General features: G+C 44.7%; 1 protein-coding gene across 1 annotated transcript in view; it reads left to right on the top strand.

Moving 5' to 3' along the window:
* Positions 1 to 12,687: 12,687 nt before the first annotated feature.
* The window catches only part of HS3ST3A1 (heparan sulfate-glucosamine 3-sulfotransferase 3A1), an 83,528-nt gene continuing 72,739 nt past the window's right edge, over positions 12,688 to 23,476 (top strand). The window contains exon 1 of the mRNA XM_070479132.1: positions 12,688 to 13,526. Coding sequence (XP_070335233.1) covers positions 12,928 to 13,526 — 599 coding nt within the window. The 5' untranslated portion in view covers positions 12,688 to 12,927. The remainder of the gene's footprint in view (positions 13,527 to 23,476) is intronic.

The raw sequence follows: 23,476 nt of genomic DNA, 5'->3' as shown, positions 1-23,476 counted from the left end.
GCATCTTGCTAGTATTTGGTGAGGGGCTGTTTGTTTGTTTTAAAATACCTATTTATTTACTTGGCTGCACTGGGTCTCAGCTGTGACACATGGGATCTTTAGTTATGGCATGTGAGCTCTTAGTTGCAGAATGTAGGATCTAGTTCCCTGACCAGGGATCTGTCCTGGGTCCCCAGCATTGGGAGGGTGGAGTCTTAGCCACTGGACCACCAGGGAAGTCTCATATAGCTAGTATTTTAGACTTGCCAATCGGTAAAGAGTCTGCCTGCAATGCAGGAGACCCGGGTTCAATCCCTGGGTCAGGAAGATCCCCTGGGGAAGGAAATGGCATCCCACTCCAGTATTCCTGCCTGGAGAATCCCATGGACAGAGGAGCCTGGAGGGCTACAGACCATGGGGTCTCAAAGAGTCAGACTCGACTGAGTGACTAAAACAAACAGTACAAAAAAGCAGCCTCTAATTGAGAGCCAATTCCTTTAAATAATTAAATAAATGAATAAACAAAATATATGGGGAGAAAAATGGATGTAAAGATGCATCTATGCATATGTGTATGGGGTTGTGACTTATAAAAATTTATTTTTTACTCTAGGCCAAGGTCAAAACCAGTTTTAAAAGTACTCTTTAGGTCTTCATGTGACCGATAATTGCACCATCTCCAAAAGCTCTGTACCAGCACATTCTATTTTTCTAGTCACTCACCTCAAATTCACTGGTTTTTACCATTTCTCACTGTTTGACGCCCACTCATACCTTCCCTTTTATCCCACTCAGCTTAGATTCTACAGTTTTCCATGGAATGGTTTTCCTACAATCCCTCCCTTAACTCCCTTTTCTTCTTTGACTTCAGAGTATTGTTTGACAACCTCCACTTCGGGGTCCCTAATCTTGATGCATTTCAGCTGTGCCCAGGCAACTGACTGAACACAACTCAAGAAAACACAACTATGCCAATTTGTTGTTCATGACCACAGTGCCAAGTGGGCTGCTGTGCTTGCTATATTTCTGGATAAACTCATTCTCCTACTCTTAGATGACACAGTTTCACACCTTTGTGTTTGTTTTCAATCTCAGGCAAATTCTCTCCACAAGGAGGCTAAGGTACCTGTCTTCATTTTGTTGTATAGCTAAAGACTCCATGATAAACACTGTATATTTTTCTGACACTTAGTAAAGGTCTCATGAAAGACTTTAAATAACTGGGTTTGGGTCCTTTGCCTGTTCATGAGCCAATTACTATGGCCAAGTTCCGACTTTTGTTCCCACCCCGCTAAATCAGGCTGGATCCACGCTTTCCAGGCCATATGGATGAAGAATGAGGGGGTGCTCACTTCCAAAGACATATTTGGGGTACCTCCAATGTAATATGAGACAGAGAGTTCTTGCTTTGCATATGAGATTCATAGCACAATGCCTAGCACCCAGCAAAGAAACACTGAAAGTGAAAGTGAAGTCGCTCAGTCGTGTCCGACTCTTTGCGACCCGTGGACTAATGTAGCCTACCAGGCTCCTCCGTCCATGGGATTCTCCAGACAAGAACACTGGAGTGGGGTACCATTTCCTTCTCCAGGGGATCTTCCCGACCCAGGGATCGAACCCAGGTCTCCTGCATTGCTCGATGCAAACAGCACATAGAAGAGCTTTGGGATGTAGACAAAGTTCTACTTAGATAAAAAGCTAAACCCTAAAAACTTGCATCACTGAACAACAAAAAAATGAAAATAAATAAAATATGCTCTCTATTCTTGCTCAAGATTCTAGGACAACAAAATACATTTAAGGAAAGAAGAAAAAAGGAAACAATAGAGTTACAAGCAAAAATCAATTAATCAGAAAATAGAAAACAGTAGTTTTGCTCGTCAGTTGTTTTCTCTTTTTTTAGATATAAAATAAATAAATGTATATAACTCTGGCAAGCATAATTAAAAGTGATGTGTGTGTGTTGAGTCATGTCCAGCTCTTTGGGATCCCCTGGACTGTAGCCCACCAGACTCCTCTGTCCATGGAAATTTCCAGTCAGGAATACTGGAGTGGGTTGGCATTCCCTACTCCAGGGGGTCTTCCTCACCCAGACATCAAACCCAGGGGTCCAGTCCGCATCACCTGCATCTCCTGCACTGGTAGGCAGGTTCTTTACCAATGGGCCACCTGAAAGGAGGCTAAACTCAGTGTACTAAATAAGAATTCAAATCGTGAAATAAACAGGTACAATATTTTAAAAATTATTGACTCGATCCATCATTTGAATACTTTGATGAAGAGAATGATTTTAGCATGTTTTTAATGTTCATTGAGCAAATATTATACAAAGGAAACATAAGCATATTGTCATAGAAAGAAATCAATTACATACAGCAAAAACCAAGAACATCCCCTTTTCCTTCTCTCTTGCACTCTTCGTAAAAATAAGCACCGTCAAGAGTCGAGAGTTCATTTTTTTTCTTCCAATGATGCATTTACATATGTATGTGTTTATGTCTTCGGTGTCATATGGGAAAATCTACCTGTGAGATAATATCATCCACACTGTTCTGGGACTTAGTTTTTCACTTAAGCAAATGAGTTGATGATAAATCTAATGCTTATATGTAGATTTATCTCATATGATTTTATAGCTTCAGCATGTTCCTTAGGAAGGTAGCCTTTTATATGACTTAACCACTTCTCTGTTGATGGACATTTAGGATGTTAGCAACTTTCCTCTTATGAACATGAAAAATGAGCGTCTCTGAATCTTCTGGCTCAAGGGCAAGTATTTCTTTGGAATAAATTCCTGGAAGATTTCTATTTCGATAGAGGGTGGCAACTTGTCTTCCTAAAGGTCGACACCTAACTCTTTTTTAATCTTCTTTTTGTTTATTCTTGAGAATATTCTGTCATCAATGTTTTTACTCTGCCAATGGGATGAGGCCACCCAGTAATTTATCTCAGGCTTTCACTGCTCCCCAGCGGTAATTTCTATTACTTATTGATCAGAAGAGTCAAAAGATAAAGCTGCTTCTTCAGTTTTCATCTCTCCAGACTTGGGAGAGACTTAATAAAATTTCTCAGGCTTATGTCCATTCACTAGAATGGTCTCTAAGGATTGAAACAAACATAGGCGCAGAATCAAACATTACTGCCCAGCTCTATTCCAATTAGTTTTCCTCTCTTTTTCTTTCTTTTCTTTCCTTCTGGTAAATTTTGTAATGGGAGAAAAGTAGCTTGTTTCTCAATTTTTATTCATTTCTTTAGGTAATGAGTAAAAGAAATCACTGTGAAGATTTTCTGGGAAAGAGATTTTCTGTGAAGAATTTTCCATCACAAGGGAGAGATGGAGTTGAATCTTTTTTATGAATACAATATTCTCTTGATCCTTACTGATGATATTAATTTTGTTACTGAAAAGTGTTTTTGCTGTTGTTGTTTGTTCTTTTTTACAATTTACCTGAAGATATCATTTCTTCTTTTCATGCAGTTGAGTATCAATCTTTCCTGGTGGTTCAAAGGTTAATCAAATGTCATCACTGATTGGCTATTTTGTAACCTATAAAAACAGTGAATTCATATCTTTCAAGTCTTGTAAGATCCTCTGTTTCTCTGCCTATGCTTTTCTATGGGCACTGATAGGGTTACCAGGTGAGGTGGGCTGACCCCTTGAGACCCAGAGCCTCTGGCGGCTTCCCCTTGCTGGACCAGATGGCAAGCAGTGTGGGTGGGAAGGGCCGAGGAGGAAGGTTGAGCATCTCTTCCTGTCTCATCACCCTGAGGAATTACTCCTCCACTTTAAACCCACCTGTGGCTATGCCTTGGGACCACAGGGCGGCATACTCATCTCACAGCATGTTGGGGAGCACTTGGCTCCCTGTGTCTACTCCATTCTCCTGGCTTGCTTTCATGCACTCAGCAACATTTCTGGTCCACTCATTACACTTTTTCCTTTCCCCTCAAAGGTAATGAGTGCTCAGATTACCACATTGATCTAAATTTTCATGAATAATTTTAAGGAATAATTACTGATTCAAGAAATGGTGGAAAATCTGAATATAGCAACCACGATTTTTTTTAAATTGTCAATGCATACCCTTCCCCATTAGGGCTCCAGATCCAAGTTGCTTTATGAATAATTTTTATATTACTCTCATATAAAGTATTTCTACTGTTGCAGAGTGTGGGAAAAAATATAGACTATTTGGAAAAATATAGATTTTTTGGGGATCATTTTAGAAATCCAAATTAATCATAATAAAAAATGACAAAATTGAATACAATAAAAGTTTAGCCTTTTGAATGAATATTAAAATTTTAGCAAAACACATACAATAGCAAAATAAAATAATAATAATAACAATACTACATTACCACGAAGGTGAATGTGCACACATTTCAACATTGACACACATTAATGTAACATGAAATACTATAGAAAACAAATAAAAAAGAACAGGTATCTCAGTATCTGTAAACTATATTAAACAAAATCCCAGTTAATATGTATTTCTACATTTGAAATGAAGTTATCTAGTTCTTTAATAAGATTAAAAAAATCCATAATGGAAAAAGAACAAACATTACATTTTAACAGTCAAAATACAGAAGTATTCCAAAAATAACATGAAACAGAAGGACATCTGATATTTTATTATTATTTTGCATTATTTTTGTATGTAGTTCTAACCAATTCAATGTGGCAAGAAAAATGAATGAGGTAGATGAGTTGGAAAGCAGATTTAAAATTTTTGTCTACTAGAGATTAAATGATTGTCAACTGAAAAAACAATGAAACTAGTAGGAGTGTCTACTACGGGTGCTAGTTGCTGAACATATGTGGAAAAGGCAATAGCTTGCTTATATACCAGGGGAAAATCCTGAAAATATCTTGAGGAAAGATTTATTTACAAAAAGATCATACATCTAACTCACATAGGAATAACCATAACAAAAGATGCAGGAATGTTATGAAGACAATGAAAAATTCATCCTGTGGCCATGCAATATAATTCAATAGAACAGAATAACTGGTGCTCTAGAATAAGGCATACCATGTTTTTGGAAGGGATTACATTTATATGTATGTGTATATATATGTCTGTGTTTGGGTGTGTGAATTTCCTCTCAAGTTCAGTAAATTGAATTAAAGTGCAGTAAAATATGAACAGCATATGGGGGATGGTAATTGATATAACAGACTGCAAATTTCTAGAAAAATAAAGATGCCAGAATAGTCAACACATTTTGAAATGCTAGTTTGGGTTTAGAGTCACAAAGTGATAGTTCACAAGTAATACTGTAATGATAGTATGTGATCCTCATGGGAATAACAGTTGCGTGTGTGTGTGTGTGTGTGTGTGTGTGTGTGTGTGTGACATAGTCGTGTCTGACTTTTTGCGACCCTTTGGACTGTAACCCACCTGTAGCCCTGCCTGTAGCCCAGGCTCCTTTGTCCATGAGATTCTCTAGGCAAGAATGCTGAAGTGGGATGCCATGACTTCCTCCAGGAGATTTTTCCAACCCAGGAATCGAACCAGCATCTCTTCTGCTGCCTGCATTGCAAGTGGATTCTTTGCCCACTGAGCCATCATAGAACAAAATAAAATGTTCCAGGACAGATTTGAATATGGATCAAGTTAAATGGGGCTTTCCAGCTGGCTCAGACGATAAAGAATCCGCCTGCAATGCAGGAGACCTGGGTTCGATCCTAGGGTTGGGAAGATCCCCTGAAGAAGGAAATGGCAATCCACTCCGTTATTCTTGCCTGGAGAATTCCATGGACAGAGAAGCCTGGCGGGCTATACTCCATGGGGTCACAAAGAGTTGGACAGGACTGAGAGACTAACACTTTTCAATTTGAATATAGGAGAAATGTCATTTCAAGTCAGCAAGGAAAGAATAGTTATTAGGAAAACTAGTTCATCATTTAAGAAGGTAAAGTTTGAAGGTTAACTTGCAATAAGTAGAGAAATTGCTTAGGTAAGAAACATACTCAGAACACCCCTTTCCTGGTGATATTTCCTGGTCTTGCTCATGATCTCTTAGGATATTTAGTATACTAGATTGAATTTTCCTGTTTATAAAGGAAAAAAAGAGATCTAATGATATACAAAGAAGAAACTACTTTTTTAAATCACTGTATAGCCATGTCTAGAAATTTTTTTTTTCCTGGGCAAATGGGTCTATAAAAACCACATTCTTATACAGTCCAGAATTTGAATTATCCCACTTCCTTTTAAAGGGTGAGAACTGTGTCAGAGGCTAAGCTCTAAAAAGCTCAGACATGAGCTTGGGCTTTTAGTGTTTAATTAGTAAAGATAAGCTTTATCTTTGCAGCCCCAGCTAATATTATGCCAGAAGCTGAAAGGCAGAATGCTAAAGAGATGGGGTGTGATCAGATGGATAAAATGACCAAGTCCATGTGCAGAAACTATCAGCAGGAATGAATCTTGCACTCAGTTGCTTAATAATATGTCTGGAAAAGGTATACTATAGTATAATATAGTGTAGTGTAGAAACAACATTTGGAACTAAGAAGTAAAATAAAAGTTGTTTGTTGAAAGAAGTACTTTGCTTCGGTATGTCAAGGCATGTTCTGATGAGTTAACTAAGCCTAGTGGTCCATACCTACTTCAGAGAGTGTGTTGTTTAGTCGCTCAGTTGTGTCCAACTCTTTGCGACCCCAAGGACCATAGCCTGCCAGGCTCCTCTGCCCAGGCAAGAATACTGGAGTGGTTTGCCATTTTCTCTTCCAAGGAATCTTCCAGACCCAGGGATTGAACCTGAAACTCCTGTATTGGTGGGTGGATTCTTTACCACTGCGCCACCAGGGAAGTCCTCAGTGTCCAGTTCAGTTCAGTCAATCAGCCGTGTCCGACTCTTTGAGACCCCATGGACTGCAGCACGCCAGGTTTCCATCCCCATCACCAACTCCCGGAGCTTGCTCAAGCTCATGTCCATCACCGAGTCAGTGATGCCATCCAACCATCTCATCCTCTGTTGTCCCCTTCCCCTCCTGCCTTCAATCTTTCCCAGCATCAGGGTCTTTTCCAATGAGTCAATTCTTCTATCAGGTGGCCAAAGTATTAAGAGTTTCAGCTTCAGCATCAGTCCTTCCAATGAATATTCAGGACTGATATCCTTTAGGACTGATCGGTTTGTAGTAGTTAAGAGAATGTAGTAGGCACAAAAAAATCTCAAGTTGGAAATCAAATATTTACAAAGTAAATTTTTCATACTTTTGAAAGCTGAACTTTCATTTTTAGTGCCTGTTTTAACAAGTGGCAAAAATGTAATCATAGTCCATTCTGGGTACCCTTGGGGTCTCCTTCTGTCTCCCCTGCTCCCATCCCCTTATCAATCCCTCTGCTCCCACTCTGTCATCTCTTGTTTGGTCTTAGAGATGCTAAGACATCACAGAGAATCTGAACTTGGGCCACTGTCACCATCCACTGGGCATCTGACGAGCTGTCCTTTGTCCTCCCTGTCCTTGGTCACCAGCGCATGCCTATCGCAGTTGCATCATGCCTTGTTCCTGACCTCCAGACTTCTCCAGACCCTGCATCCTTATCTGGATCCCACTGCCTCCTGGTTGTTGCTTCTCCCATGACGCTGGCGTTTTGAGGGTGCCCCTGGGGAGTTGTTGCTGGCGCTTCCTACTAAGGAATCCCACAGCCCTTCTCCTCCTTTGCTCTGAAGTGGGGGATTTCTTTGAGACTTGCTGTTTCTCTGGGTTTCCCTGGAGGCAGTTGGACAAGTCTCCTTTGCTCTCAGATTCCCTCGGCTCATCTAGAGGGTCTAGCTCCTGCCAGACATAATCTCTGGAGGAGGGTGGACAGGAAGCATCAGCCTGTCTCTCTCCTACTTTTCTTCTGATTCATATCTCCTTCTCCTGCAACACGGAAAGGTTAAAAATCTTCTCTAGACGTGGAGAACTAAGGGAACTCACTCAGAATCACCAATCATTCAGGTCTATTGTTTATGCCTCACATCCTTCTAAAGTTCACCTAAAAGATTAACTCAGTTTGGATCTTCTATTATAAAAAACTATGTGATTTCTTTAAACTTTTGTTTTAGATGGACCAGTTTTAAAATCTTTATTGAACTTGTTACAGTATTGCTTCTGTTGTTTTATGTTTTGTTTTTTTTGGCTGAGAGGGATCTAAGCTCCTCCATCAGGGATCGAACACACACTCCCTGCAGTGGAAAGAGAGGTTTTAACCACTGGACCACCAGGGAAGTCCCTATGATATCTTTTAAATAAAGGAAATGCCAATATTATAATGAAACAGAAAAAAATATGGACTAAGCATCCTCTACTTTAAGAAAAGAAACACAGAACAAATTTTAAAAAACCCATATAACCCACCTTGAATCAACTTTTATCTCCCTGTTGTTTATGTAAATAGGTACCATTTTTTCAAGTTACAGTTCTTAATTCTTCTGATGCTTAGCTTTTATTGTATTCAGGAGATTTTGAGAACCTGAGAGATTAGTCTACTGGAAATGTTCCTTGATCCTTTTGCATGTTAATTCACCTCTTGATAAGGTGTATTTCCAAACCTGCACCCATTTATTTCATATGTCACAGAATCGGAAAGAATTGACTCAGGACAGAAGCAAGATGCATGAGTAATTATCAACCTTTCCAATTATTTTTTTTTGCCAATTATTCTTTTTGCCAAATCAATAATTCATGAAAATGACCATTTGTCAAGACCTTAGTTAAAGTCCTATCCCTCAGGGGAGGTGCGTCCCTGGAGAAATAATAGAACAAAGAAAATTCCAGATACATGGGTGGAACGTCTCCCACCTGGTCTCAAAGTAAAGCCAGCCCTCACTATCTGCAGCTGAGGCCCCTGTCTGTTCAGAAAACATTTGTCCTCTGAGGTTTCTGACAATAGCGAGCCTTTATAAAGTTTAGGATTACATTTCTTGAGGCGTGTTCTGAGAACAATGAATGTTATTGGATAGGACGTGGGTAAGAGGAGTTCATGGTCCAAGAGGCTTGGAATACATTGGATGAAGCAAATTTAACTGGTATCTTTACTAAAAAGTCATCTCAGAGACTGTAGAATGCTAATGTCTATTGGGAATACTCAAGAGGGTACAGTCTTTTGGATTTATTCAACTGTAGAATACTTTGCTATGGAACACCCGCCAGGGTTCGGGATGTAGCTGGGGAAACTCTGGCCTCTTTCAACACTGGAAATGGCAAGAAAAGACTTGAGCATCCACTCAGAGTAGGATGCTAGGAGCAAGCCCCAGCTCCTACCTGGCCTTTAGTAAATATCATTAGTCTCTCTCCCTCATCATCCTTTCTTTTCCAAACTTCAGAGACTAATGCTGGCCACTAACAGCAGTAAGACAGCTTCCCTGGTGGCTCAGCAGTGAAGAATTCACCTGCCAATGCAGGAGAAACAGGTTCGGTTCATGGGTCAGAAAGATCCCCTGGAGAAGGAAACAGCAATCCACTCCAGTATTCTTGCCTGGGAAATCCCGTGGTTAGAAAAGCACGGTAGTCTACAGACCACAGGGTCACAAACAAGTCAGGCACGACTTATTGACTAAGCAACAACAAAAACAGTGGTAAAAGCACTTCTTAATATGGTCCTGTAATAATTTTGCTCGTTTCTCAGTCTGGAAATACCACTATGCTCAACTCCACCTGCAACAATCTTACTCCATCTTCAACAAGGTCCTTCTTTAATTCCACTTACTTTGGGAAATCTTGGCCATCTTTCAGGGCACATCCAGGAGCTGGATGTGAATCTGGTGAGTGGGTAGCACTGTCAGTCATTTGCTGGAACACGGTGCACTGTTGCATTCTAAAGAATGTGTGCATGTTTTGTCTCATCGAGATTACAAGCCCCTAAGACCTGTGTTTCCCCTCATGCAGGACATCGGCTGCTTGCTCATCCAGATCCATGTCACCCCCTGTTTCTGCTCCAGGAGGCTCATCTGGAGAGCTGACATCAACAGGCTCCCAAGCTCTCTGGCTTCCATGATGGTTTGGCCACTGTGGGGCCAAACACAAGCTGGATTTTTAAGACTTGGTATGAAAAGAAAGAACATAAATGACCTCAGTCATATTTATATTGACATGTTAAAATCACATTTCTAGGTAGGTAGGATATATTACTAAAATTAACTTCACCTGTTTCTTTTTACCATGTTTAAGGTGGCTACTAGACATTTAAAATGACCTATGGGGCTTGTATTCACGGCTTATATTTTATTTCTAAGGTACAGGGCTGCCCTAGAGCTAGATATGGTGTGAGTGGTTCTGAGAACCCTAGTCTCCTACATAGTGTGGGTGTTTAATACCCACGGAAAGGAAATACCTGTACTTGGAATGTGAAAGTCATGATATTCCGCCATGTTGGAGCTGAAGCTAGAAGGAAACTTGGCCACCACCATTTCCAGATGGGAAAACCCAACTGGGTTTGTAAACATTTATGGGATTGCACATGTTTTCAGAATAACTTTAAAATTATCTTCTCTCTCTTTTTTTTTTGGTCTTACTTCTGCAAGTCATACTGAAATACCTAGAGATAAACTAAAATATATTAAAGCTCAACTAGATAGTTGACATCCAGTATTAGGACACAATGAGGCATTAATGCTTGGCAGGACTTATTGCTCATCCTTGTAAATGCTCATTGCTTTGTGGCAGCAGAACCTAACAAACTCTTCACCAGTGGACAGAAAAGGCCGGGATTGGCACTTCATAAACAGAAAACCACGTCCAGCCCTGAGTATTTACCCAGCTGGCACACATACAGCGATTCCACCCAGGCACCCAGAGTCAGAAACCGCCAGATCACCCTGGAAAGGTTATAAAGACTTCACTTCCATGTCAGATGGAGCGCAGGAAGGCGGGCGGGCCAAGTCCCCACACTGGGCAGCAGGAGCTCCCCGCACCCCGCACCCCGGCTCCGCGGCCGCGGCCAGCCTTCGGCAGCACCCACCCGGCGCCGAAAGACGCCCGCGCGGCCTGCAAAGGTGAGTGTGAGGCGGCCAGGCTACCGCCCACATTGCGGGGCGTCCTGCTGAGGCCAGGAAACCAAGAAATCAGGAACAAATCGGATTGGAATTAAAAACCACCTCATGCAGGTTCCACGGGCCACCTCCCTCCATTAAACAGCAAGGCGATTTGTAGGCCTTTCTGACCCGCTCTCTGAGGAGGGCGGGGAGAGGATGTAGGGTCATGGGGGGCAAGCGAACCAGGAAACCGCTGCTCAGGAGAAGACATTTAACTCCACACTGGGGCGCGCGCACGCTCGCGCACGAAAGCAAGTAGGCGCGCGCACACACACACACACACACACACACACACACACACAGCACTAAAAGAATTCCCATCAAAAACTAGGTCTGTGGATTTGGAATCGGAGTTGATTTCTTAAAAAAAAAAAAAAAAAAAATCTGAATTTCTCCATTTGATTCAGTTATTGGCTCATTTCCTAAGAGGTTGGTCCTTTCCAGGTCCAGCGAAACTTTGATCATCCTAAACTAACATAGGGAAACAATGAAATGAAAAACAAAAACAACAAAACACCAAAAGCGGCTGCGAGCAGAAGGCTTCGCCCGGGAGTCCGTAGTGGACAGCAGGGTAGGTGGGAGGCGAAGCCGCAGCGAAGGAGTCCAGTTCGCCCCGGACAGCCAGGGGCGTGGCGCCCGGCGCGGTCCCGGGAACCGCCACCAACGAAGCTTCCGAAGGTTCGCGGAGGTGGGGAGCTGGCGGCTCCAGGGTCAGGACGGAGCGACCCTGGAGGGAGGGACCCCGAGCACAGGATCGGAGGGGTCGAGGCTGCGCTGGGCTGAGCGGCGTCGGAGCGGTTTGGGAGCCCCTGATGGAGCGCGTGCCTCGCGGGGTGGAAGTCAGGCCCCGGGGATCCGGCCCCCGCGCCTGCCGGTCAGAGGTCCCCGTAGCCGCCGCAGACCCGGCCCGGCTCCGAGGGGGTGAGGCAGCCGGCTGGGGTGGAGGGGGCGGGGTGGGCGGAGTAGGGGAGGGGCGTCGCCTTGGTCGCCCCCGCCCTCTCTGCGGTCATTGGGCGGCCGCCGCGGGGTCCGCGCCACCGTCTCCCCCGTGCCCCCGCCCGCCCTCCCTGCGCTCCTCTGGGGGCTGGTCCGGCCCCGGCCGCTGACGTCACCGGCAAGTTTGCTGCCCTCGGAGCTCCACGTGTGGCGGCGGCGACGGCCCGGGAGGCGGCGGGGAGGCGGGGAGCTCAGTGGCCGCGGCTGCAGACGGGTCCCGCGCAGCCCGGTTCAGCCGCGCCGCTCCCAGGTGGGGCCGAGAGCCGCCGGAGCGGCCGGGTGCGCACGGAGAGGGGCGGACGACCGGGCGCGGCCCCTCTGGCTCCCGCTCCGGCAGAGGGACTCGGGGGACCTCGCCCCAGGGCCGGGAGCGCGCACCCAGGCGGGCCGGGGACCGAGCAAGCGGCGGCTTGGAGGCGCTGTCCCCTCCGCGGTCTGGAGCTCGCGGAGCCCAGCGGCCCGGGAGCCGCGCGTCCGCTCTCCGGGACTGAGCGAGGGATGCGCGATCGCTGAGCTGGGACGCGCACTGAGAGGCTGCTCCGGCCGGGGGCTGAGACGCACTCCTTCGCCACCAGCCGCCGAGATCCCCGTTCCGGCAACTCTCGGGGACCTGGGGCGCCGAACGAGGCCCCGGGCTGAGGACTTGGGCGAGTCTAAGACGATGGTTTCTTAAGCACGGCATCACGTCCCCCTTCCCGCCCCCTCGACCGACCGGAGGCTGGGATCCCGCACACGGCTCCGGGGTCTCCTCCCGGCGGAGCCCCGGCTGCTGCCGCCCGGGCAGCTTGCACGGCCACAGGGGCGCAGGGCGATGTGGCCTCGGTCCAGCGCGCAGGAGCCCCTGGAGGATGTCCCGGCACCTGGCGGAGTCCCGGCCTAGAATGGCCCGCGCGCTGCCCGACGTCGCCTCCGGCTAGGATGGCCCCTCCGGGCCCGGCCGGCGCCCACCCCACCTCGGCCGAGCCGCTGTCCCGCAGCGTCTTCCGCAAGTTCTTGCTGATGCTCTGCTCTCTGCTCACATCCCTCTACGTCTTCTACTGCCTGGCCGAGCGCTGCCAGACCCTATCGGGCCCTGTCGTGGGGCGGTCGGGCGGCGGCGAGGAGGCGGGGACCCCGGGCCGCGGCGTCTCGGCCGGAGGCCCGGGGGAGCTGGCCGCGTGGCCGGTGGCCGCGCGAAGGAAGCGCCTCCTGCAAGTGCGGCCGCGGCCGAGGCGTCGGCCGCCCGCCCCGAGAGACGACGGCGAGGAGGCGGCCGGGGAAGAGGAGCCCGCCGGGCTGGCGGGGAGTCTCGGCGGTTCCGGGGCCGGGAGCAGCGTGGCCGAGACCCCGCCGGGGACCTTGGCCCTGCTCCTGGACGAGGGGAGCAAGCAGCTGCCGCAGGCCATCATCATCGGCGTGAAGAAGGGCGGAACGCGGGCGCTGCTGGAGTTCCTGCGCGTGCACCCCGACGTGCGCGCCGTCGGCGCAGAGCCCCACTTTTTCGACCGCAGCTACGACAAGGGCCTCGCCTGGTACCGGTGAGCGGGCGCGGGGCAGGGCGGGGACGGCCGGAGCGCGCGGTGGGGTCCCCAAGAGCCCGTGGCGACCCTCACCCAGTGCACTCCCTCCCGGATATCATCAGAGGGGACAGGGTCACCAGTCGCGGTCCTTAAGACGAGGGCTTTTCCCCACCCTGCCTCTGTCTAAATATGGCGAAATATTTAGTACTAAACCCCTGTATTTTCTATTTGCCGTATAGACTTTATTTCCACAATAAAGCGGATGGGGGCGGGTGGGATATTTTGGCCTTGGAGATATTTTTCTTTAGTTTTTCGGGTTCCTTTCCCCCCAAATAGCCCATCTCTTCATTTTCTCCTTCTCTGTGGAAGTAGAGAGAGAGAAAATGTCCCTGCTGAGTTAGAAACCTGCTCCCCAATTACTAGATAAGTAACCTAGTGCATCCTTTCCCCAAGGAAACCTGTTTCTATTTCTCCTATATCTTCTGGGCTGTTCCCTAGGGTTAATGCAGTCTTTGCCATCGCCTATTTATTTACTTATCTTAACTCTTTGCCAGAGAATTGTCCTGGGTGGTAAGTAATATAGATAATTGTTCTGAGTGGTAAGTAATACAGACACTTAAAAGTGTCAAGAACTAGACTCTAGGTTTGGGGGTATGTATGTAAGAGTGGTTTTTAAAAGGCTTTGTTAGTAATAACTTTTGTTTAGGGCAAGGAAATTCTACAAAATGCCCTCTGTATTTGTGGGAAGGAGTACCTTTTGTCTTTGGACTGGCAGAAACTTTTCTAAAGATCTTCAAACAATTCTCTTTGTAAATGAGGTAGCCGAAATTTTTGTTAAAGAAGAAAAGTGGGGGAAAAAATAGGAATCTTGGTAATGCTGTGAAAAAACCCTCCTAATGCAGTGTAGGAAACAAGGCTGATTTAGATCTTAATCTTAAATTTGCCAGTCTTCTCAAATTCAGACCACCTTTAATAACAGAATAAGCCAAACTCTAATAAATCTTAGTGTCACCTGGGTTTTGTTTGTCATAAAATATTGGTGTTTTTTCTCTTCTCGGAGCATAAGGAAAAATATGCTGGAATTTTCCATTTTCTAAAGTTTTATCTTGTTCATTAAAGGTGCCTTCTCCTTGTTATTTTAACTGAAATGATAGTACAAAAGTTACACCACCATTTAAGTATATTTCAAAAGCCCACTCAATTAGCCATTCATCCCCCAAAGAGAAATGAACGTGATTTGACAAGTTTATTTACTTGAGAGTCAAGCACAGGAAGCAAATTTACAGTAACCCAACTCAGGAGAAAACGGTTTCGTCCTAAAAGTCAAACTTGAACATTAAACATGTTTCAAACAGTAACTTTCCATTTGTTGGAAAGAAAAACAAACAGCCTTCCCGTGCTATGGGATATATATCATTTAAAATCATCAGCCACTTAAAAAAATCCCCTTGTGTTTCTGTCATTTCTGTTGTATCCTCTGGGAAGTTCTTATAAAAATGACCTGTTGAATCTGGAAACAACAGGTCCTTCTTCTTAGCACAAAGGCAGCTCTGTTTTTTCCATCAAGGACACAAGAAAGAAGTGATTAAAGACCCCCTAAAACTCTTATCTAAAGCAGTTTGCATTGAATGCGGCCCGGTCCACGGCTGTAAGTGAACACATTTCAAGCCGACTGCCCCAAAACATCTAAGACCATGTTGGACTCTGAGGTGCTGTTAAGTATGGTGAAATATTTAGTGCTAACCCCCTGTATTTTCGTTTTGCCACATAGACTTTATTTCCACAAAGTAGGATTGTTTCTTCCCGTTTCAGAGATGAGTATCTGAGGGTACAGTATATCCAGAGAGCTGGATCTTATTTTCCATGGACCTTTCTGAGCTAGTGTAAGAGAAGGAAGGTTTCAAGGTAACTAGAAACACAAGTTTTTTGGTTTTTTTTTTTTTTTAAGAAGGGAGAGGCAATTTAAAAAAGAAAAAGTCATAAACTTTCAGGCTGCTCTCTTGCTTGGAAACTGGATGCATGCTGTAAAGTAAATATCTCCTTGGATTGTTTACTTGGGTAGAGGAGTTTTATAAAGCAATTTATGGTGGTTACAAAAATAACTGCACAGTAGACTTCATGGTTTGGTGAATTTAATTTTCTAAGTGTTAGAGCAATGTCTTTGTTTTACCATTTGCAATGGTCTTTTATGGGATGCATAAATTTAAGTTTAACTCAATTACATGGAAAACTCTTATTAAAGAAGTCCAACCTATGGAGCCTGGATTATGCGATTATTTAATGAAATTTTGCCACAGTTCTCTTTCATCTTGGCTCTGAACTTGGAGTTAGATATTTGTGGAAAAGACTGAAGACTTAAACAAGAAAAAGAAAATCACACACAGCACCATCTATTAGGCACGTTTTAGCTCTTGTGTTTAGCCACTATTTTAGGTAAAGGGATTCCTTTTAGACCTTCTTGATTCAGTCCCCAAATTGTAATATAGGATTTCTAACACACACTTATGAAATGCCATCCCCCCGCCGCCCCCCTCTGACACACACAGAGGAACAGAAAGAAAACCCTAGTTATTTGAGCCCTGATGTGAGTTATTTCAAGAGGAAAAAATCTGTACAATAAATATTTTTTAGATGCTCATTGACATGGGAGAATCATACAAGTTTAGCCTTGTTTTTTCTCCCAGTGAAGTTTCTCTCCATTTGCCACAATAGTTTGTTGTGGCAGCGCCCCCTACCGTCCTGATGATGGCACAAATCTGTTGCTGATGGGAAGTTGGGAGAAAAATCTCTTGGAAATTGAGTTTGATAGTTTAAAACGCCTCTTGCTAGGATGTGTCAATACATTTCTCTCCCCGGGGAAGAAAATTAATGGTACTTTTTAAACTACATCCCAGAAATAGTGTAATCAATGGTTTCTTCGTTTGGACAAGTGTGTAGCAAAGCTTAAGAAAACAAGTTTATTCAAAATCTCAAAAAAGGAAATTATTCATATTGATTTTAAATGTCCGAATAGTACTCTCAAATCAGTGAAACACAGGGACATTTTAGTATGCCAGGGAATTTGTTAATGATAACTTAGGAAGCTTCAGTGGGGTTTTCTGGATATGAAACTCTGCCCTGATGGGGTTTAGAAAACATTCCACGTGACAATTTAGCCGACATGCTATCAGGACGACGACAAATGTCTGGCTCACACATCACGGGAAAGCAGTCCTTCACCATGCTGTCTCCACGTCCATCGGATGTGTGGCGGGTTCCTCGAGAAAAGTGGGGAATTGTTTTATTAATTTCAAAACTTTAAGATTTCTTCTGAAAGTTAAGACCAGATACCTCTGCTGTAGTTCAAGACCAGGTGAACTTGGAATTCAGTAAGAACCCCCCTTCCCCACTCTGCTTGTATGTTTGCACCAATTATAATGTATGGTTATTTTTCCCCTAAAAGATACCTTAGCTTTTATCTTACCTCCTAAGATAAAAAATACCTATTTATAAAGTATTTAAAGATACATGTGTGTGCTTATACATACTATGTATTTATATATGTATGTATATGTTTGCATTCTGTAACACTTCAGTCTTTTATTTTGGGACAAGATAGTTAAGTGTTCCTTGTCTAATCTCTTATGCTAGCATATCTCATTCCTATATTTTGATTCAGTTTTTTTAGTGAGACCAGATGATTTCCACAGAGAAAAATGTTTCCAATATTATTTTACTCTGGAGCAGTGGTCCCTAGCCTTTTTGGCACCAGGGACGGGTTTTGTAGAAGACAATTTTTCCACGGACTTGGGGTGGGGAAGGGTTTCAGAATTATTCAAGCGTATTACATTTATTGTGTACTTTATTTCTGTCATGGTTACGTCAGCTCCACCTCTGATCATCAGGCTTTAGGTCCCGGAGTTTGGGGACCCCCGTGTAGTAACCAGGAAGATCAGAGGTGACTCAGCTTGGAGTTCAGGAGATGGTTCTTTCCATGGCTTCAGAATGTGAAGCTCTCTGGCCCTTCCCGATCACGGCCTTGTTTATCAGCCACGGGAGAGGCAGGCTGAGCAGAGGCACTTTCGGTTCCTATCGGGGGTGATGGGCGTCTCAGAGCAGCTGGGAGCAGCTGCGGAGCACCCCCGTGTTCGCTTTCCCACCCTTGTGAGCCACCAGCCCTTCTGCAGGAAGGGTGGGGGTGAAATTTGAGCCACAGGAGTCTGGCCACCCATGCAAGGTCCTGGGGACTGCCGTCCAAAGAGGCCCTGTGTCCTCAGAGGGGAATGAAGGACCTTGGAAGGGATGAAAGGTGGGGTGGGGGGAAAGTGGGGAGAAGCAGCTTTGGGCCCTGAGTCCTGTGTATTTGGAGGGGGAAAGGGCATCATGTCTTTCATTCATTTGCTCCCAGGAGTCCTCAGTGACTGGACATTTCCTTCGAGTGGGAGGTTGCAAGCAGTGCCTTCAAGAAGCCTTATGCTGCCATTTTGTTTGCCCTGGGTTCATGCCCTGGTAGACCTCCCTGGCAAGACAGGGTCAACAGTCTTGTGTGTGTGTGTGTGTGTGTGTGTGTGTGTGTGCGTGCACTCAGTTTGTGCATGAACCCACCTTCGAGAGCAGGCACCCAGTAGGTGGAGAAAGTGATAGAACTGATAACAGGAATGTTACTTGGTGGTTAGGGAACTTCTGGGCAGTATCGAGTCCAGCCATTAAAAACAACAGCAGCAACAGCAACACCATGCTTGGTACAGCCTGGAGTGGGAATACCTGGTGAGTGATTATTCCCTTAGAGCGATGAGATTCATCACATGCCGATAGAGCGTGAGATGGCTGGATGGCATCACCGACTCAATGGACATGAGTTTGAGTAAACTCCGGGAGTTGGTGATGGACAGGGAGGCCTGGCGTGCTGCGATTCATGGGGTCGCAAAGAGTCGGACACGATTGAGCGACTGAACTGAGCTGAACTGACAGAGCGTATGTGAAACGCAGAGCCTTCTAGGAGCGAAAATCCTATGGTCATCTCCTGCCTTCCCTTTAAAAAAAAACCTAAAAATGCTCTGGCCCAAATATTTGTCTCATGGAAGTGTCTGTGGATGGGCCCAGAAAGAGGACATGCCAAATCTGTGTTCTGGAGGGGTCATGAGAACAAAATAAGCTTGTGCAGTTAATGACAAGAGGGAGTGACCTTACATAGGCCAGAAGCTCCCGTCTTAGGAGAGTGTCACAGAGCAAACAAACCCACTTGATATAAAGAACTAAGGCCTGCCTGTCTCCACGGGATGCGTTTGAACAACTGCGCATCACACTTACCATCACTCAGGGGTGTGATGGGTCGGAAACTTCATAGATGTAGCGCTTTTCCTTAGGGAAAAGCTTTCCCTTTCTCCACCAAGGAACAGGAACTTAGCTGATAAAGCGCGTCATTTTTACGTGTGCTTCCTAGTGATACTGGACTTGAAGCTTTGAGAAAGTTTGTTTCTCCTTAAGTGATGAATCCTTATTGTGGAAATGAGGTTTCTTATTAAGGCATATGCCTTTAATATTATAACCAGAGGAAATTGCACCTCAGTAATATTTTGGCTCCCTAGTCTTTGCATTTGTAAGAGTGTCTTTAAAATGTTTGCCAGCACTTTAAAATCTTTGCTAATTTGATACAGTTAAAATGTCTCTATGGGCATAGGGATATTGATACAGTTAATAAATAAGCCTATGTGAAATAAACTTAGGTGAAACCAGAACCTAGAAATTGAGGAAATGCCGAGTTCAGAGACCTGAAGCATATTCCCAGCTGCTTGCCTCCAGTGATGCAACTTCTGATTTTTTTATATCACTCATGTGGTCATGTCTGTTACATTTAATCTGTGATCCTTTGAAAGCTATATTACAGAAGTTCAGATTTGCTGTCAGACGGCTGTAAATGTGGGCTTCCCAGGTGGCTCAGTGGTAAAGAATCCACATGCCAATGCAGGAGACCCAGGTTCCGTCCCTGGGTTGGGAAGATCCCCTGGAGAAGGGAATGGGAATGCACTCCAGTATTGTTGCCTGAAAAATCCCGTGGACAGAGGAGCCTGGCTGTTTATAGTCAATGAAGTCCTAAACAGTGGGACATGGCTTAGTGACCGAACACGCACGCAAGGCGGTAAATGTTAAAAAAAAGAAAAGAGGGAATATTTAGTAAGAAGGAAACTTAGTACTTGGCATTAGGCTTGTGATATTCTTGCAAATTTTAAAAAAAGAAAAAAAAAGTCCTGTTCAGGGTACTCGTTGAGAGCCGCCCACTTTGAATGTGACATTTAGCGCCACCTAGTGGGAGGGAGAGTCGGCAAGGAACCCAAAGGGCTGAACTTCATGAAAACTTCATGATCAGAGTATATGTGGTCCCCCCATTTTTTTAAAACAAAAAACAAGGAGGGAAAATCATGTTGGGTAGCACTTACAGCCTCTCTGCCTGAGCCCGCTCTTTCAGGCAGGGAGGTTATCCTTTAGAGAGAAATAAAAAAGACCTGCCTTGACAATAAACCTGAACAGCAAGGTAGAAGTGATTAGGAGATTTGTATTAGAAATGTGCATGCCTGAAAGAAATACCATATGCCCCAGATTAGTTTTGTTAGTGGGTTTTGCCTCTGTTTCTGAAAACCAGCTTCACAGGAAAATACTTCCAGATGATTTTTATTTCAACATCAGTCATGCAGTCTTATTTCTTCCACCCCGTTGGACAGGCTCTTGAGGAGGGTCCCAGGATTCCTAAGGGGTGGCACCCAGAAGCCGGTTTAACCCTTGACATGCCTGAGATACACTTTGCAAGATCTATCCGTGTGGGACAGTCTTATAGGAAGGTCTTTTCAGAGTTTCCAGCAAGAGACGGCTTCCTGTGAAGCTGTCCAGGGCCTGGGGAGCGGGGTGGGCAGGTACGCAATACTATATATAAAATAGATAACCAACAATGGACCTACTGTATAGCACAGAGAACTCTACTCAGTATTTTGTAATAACCTATATGGGAAAAATATCTGAAAAATAGATATGTATATGTATCTGAATTACTTTGTTCTGGATGTGAAATTAATGCAACATTGTAAATCAACTCAACTCTAGTTTTGTTTTTTTTTTTAAGTAAGCGTGGGTGGTAAGGGGCTTATAGGAATGTTACAGTGGAGGAACCTGGCAGACCCCACCCAATCCAGGTGATGTGAGTGACATCCCCTTGTTTTCCTATTGAGATCTTGTGTATGTGTTTGAGTCAGTCATGTCCAACTCTTTTCGACCTCATAGACTGTAGTGCACCAGGCTCCTCTGTCCTTGGGAATTCTCCAGGCAAGAATACTGGAGTGGGTTGCCATTTTCTTCTCCAGGGAATCTTCCAGACCCAGGGATCGAACCGGAGTCTCCCACACTGCAGGCAGATCCCTTACCATCTGAACTACCAGGGAAGCCCCTGAGATCTTGTATCCCCTGATGTAGCGCAGGAAGGAAGGCTTCACATGCGGAGTTTTCAGCCCCCGTCTGGTCTTGAGAAAACATGAACGGATGGGGCAGCCAGAAAATACCTGAGCAGCATTCATCACAAATGTCGAGATCGAGACTAGCAAAGCTGAGACACTTGCCACCGCTGGGAGGGGACAAAAGAAACTAATTACTAATGAGTAAATAGAATCTGGTACCGTCCACTGGGTCCCGGAATAGAAAAAGGGCGTTGATGAAAAACTGAGGCTATGTGACTGGCGTCTGTGGTTTAGTTCATGGTGTCATAGCAAGGTTAGTTTCCTGGTTTGATCTTTTTCCAGGGAAGATGATAACCTTGAGGGAAGCTGTCTGGATTTCTGAGAATTTTCTGTACTGTTTCGTTTACAGTTTTGTTGTCTGGAATGATCCCAAAACCAAGGGGGGAAGAGCATCATTAACAAAGAAGGCAGAGGGGTGGGATGAGGGTTCGAGAGGGAGGGGCTATATGTGTACTTACAGCTGATTCACCGTGTTCTACAGCGGGAACTAGCCCAACACTGTAAAGCAGTTATACTCCAATTAAAAAAGAACAGAAAAACAAAAACAAAGAAGGCAGAGGGCTCGAGGGCTCATTCGGAAACCCTCTGCCAAGCGAACCCCTTTCCTCCTCTCCTCCCAGCTCCCCCCACCCCATCCCGTCCCGCCTTCCAACATGGGCTAGCCAGCTCCCCTCCGCGCCAGCACCTGTTGCTCTAGACATGCTGATCTTTCCCTCAGCTTATTTCATAATAAAGTTGGCTCGGGGCTCCCCTTCCTGCTCTCTTGTCTCTGAAACATGGGCAGAGACAGTTTTGTGTTCCTTTTCTGTTCTTTGTGGCTGGCAAGTGTCACGTCACGAAGGTATAAAGTCACTGAAGCCCTCTCAGGCTGGAAAGTAAAAGCTTTGATGTCAGTGATGGGTTTTTGAGGACACAAAGGACTGAAGTGGAAGTCAGAGGAAAGTCTGACATGGGCATCTGGCTTTGTCTGTTGTTGCTTCCAACCAAGGAGGAGGAGTTTTCAGGGGCGGGGAAGCTGGCGATGTAGGTTACAGGGATGGACGGACCCGTGCCTGTGGATGTGCATGACAATACAGTCTAGATTTTAGGGGTGAGCTTAAATATTCTTTTTTTAAAAAAATATTTATTTATTTGGCTGCACCAGCTCTTAGTTGGGGCATATAGGCTCTTTAATTGCAGCATGTAGGATCTAGTTCCTTGACCAGGGATCAACCCTGGCCCCCTGCATTGGGAGCGTGGCGTCTTAGCCACTGGACCACCAGGGAAGTCCCCTCAGTTTAAATAGTCTGTCTCCTTACTTGACCTATGCTTTCACCTTTGGTTTAGACCCTGGCTTGTGAGACCCGCTGCAGCAGCAATGCAGGTCTGGAACAATTGCAGATGTGAAGGAGAGAGAGGAAAGGAGAAAGCCCAACTTCCATAGTGCTGGAGGGCTGGACCTGGGCATTCTGGGTGGTTCTTCCTGCTGGAACGACTAAGCCTGGGATGCCAATGTTATCAGACTCCAAGTTCCCGTCCGGGCAGCACACTGGCATTTTCTGCTTCTGTTTTTAAGCACACACTTGTGCATTGGAGGCTCTGGCTTAACAGAATTATGAAAATCTGCCTCAAAACATCTCCTTTGATATTTTTAATGACTGTCAAAATAAAAATTACATTTTTACTAAAGCAAAACAAGAAAACAACTCTGGCTACATCTCGAGACTCTAAGAAGATAACAGTATTTCCTCTTAATGCTTGACTCACCTTGATTGAATCTGTTTTATGAACCTGTGTCATGCCAAGGACAAGCTACTAAATGCTTGTGTAGATAAAAATAATTTCTATGATTTAATGCTATTCTGGGCTTGTTTGGCATTTTTCCACCTTAGACGGCATACACTTTTCTTCATGCAGTTTGGAACTTTATAAATATAGCAAAATATTTGAACCTGCAACATACATTTGACGAAATGTCATTTTAGTTTCTATTTCACTTATTTTCACTCTAATTTTTGTTATTTTCTTCCTTCTGATAACTGTGAGCTTAGGTGGTTCTTCTTTTTCTGATTCCTTGAGGGGTAAAGTTAGGTTGTTTATTTGATTTTCTTGAATGCAGGCATTTATCACTATGAACCTCCCTCTTAGAACTACTTTTACTACTTCCCCTAAGGTTTTGGTGTGTTTCCTTTCCACTTTTATTTGTCTCAAGTTATTTTTAAAATTTACTTTTTGATGTCTTCTCTGACTCATTGGTTGTTCTCTGACTCATTGTGTCCTTCAATCTCTACATAATGTGAATTTTCTAGTTTCTTCTTGTCACTGATTTCTACCTTCATGCTATTGTGTTCCGAAAAGACACATATCATGATCTCAAGCTTCTTAAATGTGTTAAGACTAGATTCGTGGTCCAGCCAGTGACCCACCCGGGAAAATGTTCTGTGATGTTCACAGAGTTCATCTGTAAACATATCAGAAATCCTGAGCCATCCAATTGATTTATCACCC

This window comes from Odocoileus virginianus, chromosome 17 (genome assembly GCF_023699985.2).
Source record: "Odocoileus virginianus isolate 20LAN1187 ecotype Illinois chromosome 17, Ovbor_1.2, whole genome shotgun sequence".
Taxonomy (NCBI): Eukaryota; Metazoa; Chordata; class Mammalia; order Artiodactyla; family Cervidae; genus Odocoileus; species Odocoileus virginianus.
The sequence above is the reverse complement of the archived record's forward strand: the minus strand, read 5'-3'. Positions and strand labels throughout refer to the sequence as shown.